This window comes from Morone saxatilis, unplaced genomic scaffold, assembly GCF_004916995.1.
Source record: "Morone saxatilis isolate NCDOM2014 unplaced genomic scaffold, NCSU_SB_2.0 Contig18, whole genome shotgun sequence".
Classification (NCBI taxonomy): Eukaryota; Metazoa; Chordata; class Actinopteri; family Moronidae; genus Morone; species Morone saxatilis.
The window spans coordinates 13,078,195-13,078,886 of record NW_023339740.1 but is presented as its reverse complement, the minus strand read 5'-3'; the positions used below and the strand labels follow the sequence as shown (position 1 = coordinate 13,078,886).

At 45.1% G+C, this 692-nt stretch overlaps 1 protein-coding gene across 1 annotated transcript in view; it reads left to right on the top strand.

The window, feature by feature from the left end:
* The window catches only part of LOC118328441 (disco-interacting protein 2 homolog B-A-like), a gene marked incomplete at its 5' end in the record, with an annotated part of 27,822 nt that continues 27,130 nt past the window's right edge, over window positions 1-692 (top strand). The window contains 1 exon segment of the mRNA XM_035662186.1: window positions 1-188. Within this exon segment, the coding sequence (XP_035518079.1) occupies window positions 104-188 (85 nt within the window).

Genomic DNA, 692 nt, shown 5'->3' with positions numbered 1-692 from the left:
ACTACTACTACATCCTGATTTTATTTCGTAGCTTCATGCTGGACTGTGCCCCGCTGTCATCCGAGATATCACACACACCCCGCAGGCTGCTGTGCTCCCAACGATGGCCGACCGCGGCGTTGATCTGTCGGCTCTGCCTAAAGAGGTCAGGGACCAGCTGGCGGAGTTGGATCTGGAGCTATCCGAAGGTAAGCTTCCCATCCAGCGGGGAGGGGGTTTGATGGTTTGAGCTGTGGCGGTAATGCATGCAAAAAACCCCGGAAAGTTAAGAGTGGATCTTGAGCGTGTTTGATATGAAATCAGCCGCAAACGGAGCGTCCTGTGTCAGCTGGGTGAGACTCAGTGCTGCTGCAGTGGATCCAGGCACGACTACAACAAATGATTTAAAAAAAAAATAAAAATACTCCGAGCTTCTTTCCAAGCTGTAATTTCTCCACAAAGTATCATTGTTGCGTTTGTTTTACAGTTATTTATTTGTATTAATTGCGTTACATGCTTTGCACAAATGTTTATGTTACAAATCTGGTGTATTTTAAGTCTTTTTTTCTCCTCCATTTTCTTGTTATGATCCACATTATCTGTCTATAATGTGCCATACATTGCTCATCATCACAGCTATTTAAGCATATAGACTCATGTGGAGGAAAATGGGTCAAGTTTGTCATCCCTGAGGCCCTGTGTGTGTGTGTGTG